General features: G+C 43.5%; 1 protein-coding gene across 1 annotated transcript; it reads right to left on the bottom strand.

Annotated features, from left to right (window-relative positions):
* Positions 1-27: 27 nt before the first annotated feature.
* On the bottom strand, positions 28-1,190 carry LOC108356609 (uncharacterized; the record flags this gene model as incomplete). Its single annotated transcript, XM_017607710.1, has 2 exons — positions 28-636; positions 855-1,190. Coding segments are annotated over 2 exons (735 nt in total), but the record flags the coding sequence as incomplete, so codon positions are not given.
* Between the last annotated feature and the right edge of the window lie 373 nt (positions 1,191-1,563).

The following is a 1,563-nucleotide window of genomic DNA, read 5'->3' as shown; positions in this document are numbered from 1 at the left end:
GCGAGTTGGTTACGTGTCAAGCGGCGCTGCTGTACTTCTTGCGTTGTACAGTCGAAACTATTCTCTTCACATAGATTTGGGATCACTGGAGCTGAGGCAGAGCTTAACGGAAATATATTAGGAAGCCACTGTATGGATGTTGTTGCCGGATTATTCTGCGTCTGTACATCGCTAATTTTACATGTGTCCACATGTTGCGAACGACTATATCGCAGGTTTGGGACGCGTTGTCCGCTGTCATCGGAATCGCTGTCGGTAATGATGCATGGGGGTAATGATGCATCGAAGGAGATCTTTGCGTTTATTTAAGAGCTCCTTTCTCTGATTTATAATATCCGCTTCTTCCTTGAGAATTTTCTCTTCCTCGCGCAAACGAATCTTACTACCTGCTGATGCTCGCGACGAATTGGAACGAATAGATCTTGCTGGACTGGAAGGACGATACCGTTCCCCTCCTAGCTGCATCTCTGCGTTTATTGGCTGATGTGGAGGTCGCGCATACTTTGTCTTCGCCGGCACTTTTGACACCGCACCGGTGGTGATGCTACCTTGGCAATTAAGGACATTTGCACCCATTAGCATCAAAGAGGTTGCGTCGATATTATTTTGAGCAAAAAGAGATTGCTGCAGCGATATGTTGTCTATGAAGCTTTTGTAATTTTCAGGCGCTGCGGTTGATATTTGGGTAATTTCAGACGTGCCCAAGTTCCCGCTAGTAGCGCCTGATGGGTATGAGGCAGATGCATCATTGTCAGAGGTTTTCTCAGAATCTCGTACAACAGCCACATTTTTGCCCGGCTCCGCTGCAACATCAGCGGAAGAACATATTTTGCAAACCCACCGTNCAGCGATATGTTGTCTATGAAGCTTTTGTAATTTTCAGGCGCTGCGGTTGATATTTGGGTAATTTCAGACGTGCCCAAGTTCCCGCTAGTAGCGCCTGATGGGTATGAGGCAGATGCATCATTGTCAGAGGTTTTCTCAGAATCTCGTACAACAGCCACATTTTTGCCCGGCTCCGCTGCAACATCAGCGGAAGAACATATTTTGCAAACCCACCGTTGTCGGTTCACATTGCTCCCAACGCCAACACATTTCCGATGGAACTTCTTCTTGCATTTTTGGCATTTTATCAGCAATTGTAAACCTTCATGGTGGTGCCAGTGATTTGTTTTTCCTCTGACATTGTGCTTAGGGAAAGTTTTTTAAAATGTTGACTTTTCTTAAACGTGCCCTTTATTTTGTATTATACTTTAAATAACAATTAATATCAAATATTCAGTAATACTTTAGCTACGTTAAAAAACTTGTCTTTGTCTCCCGACTGCCAAAAAAGTCCTTGCCAATACTCGCCTGTCAATTATTCGAACTTCTCCCGATTTCACATAGCAAATGAGAACAGCCAATCAGCGACCGCCACGATGACAGTGAGTTTGAAGTTGGTGAGAAACGTCAGAGGTCAAAGACGTTGCCGGATCTTGCAACAATGGTTTTGTTCTGACAAGTAACTATAGCACTTTTGATGTTTTTATATAAAAAATGATTGTAATTGTTTTTTTTTTT

Source organism: Rhagoletis zephyria, unplaced genomic scaffold (genome assembly GCF_001687245.7).
Source record: "Rhagoletis zephyria isolate East Lansing unplaced genomic scaffold, Rhagoletis_zephyria_1.1 Rzeph_scaffold_61991, whole genome shotgun sequence".
NCBI classification, from domain to species: domain Eukaryota; kingdom Metazoa; phylum Arthropoda; class Insecta; order Diptera; family Tephritidae; genus Rhagoletis; species Rhagoletis zephyria.
Note: the sequence above shows the minus strand (reverse complement) of the source record. Positions and strands in the feature narration are given on the sequence as shown.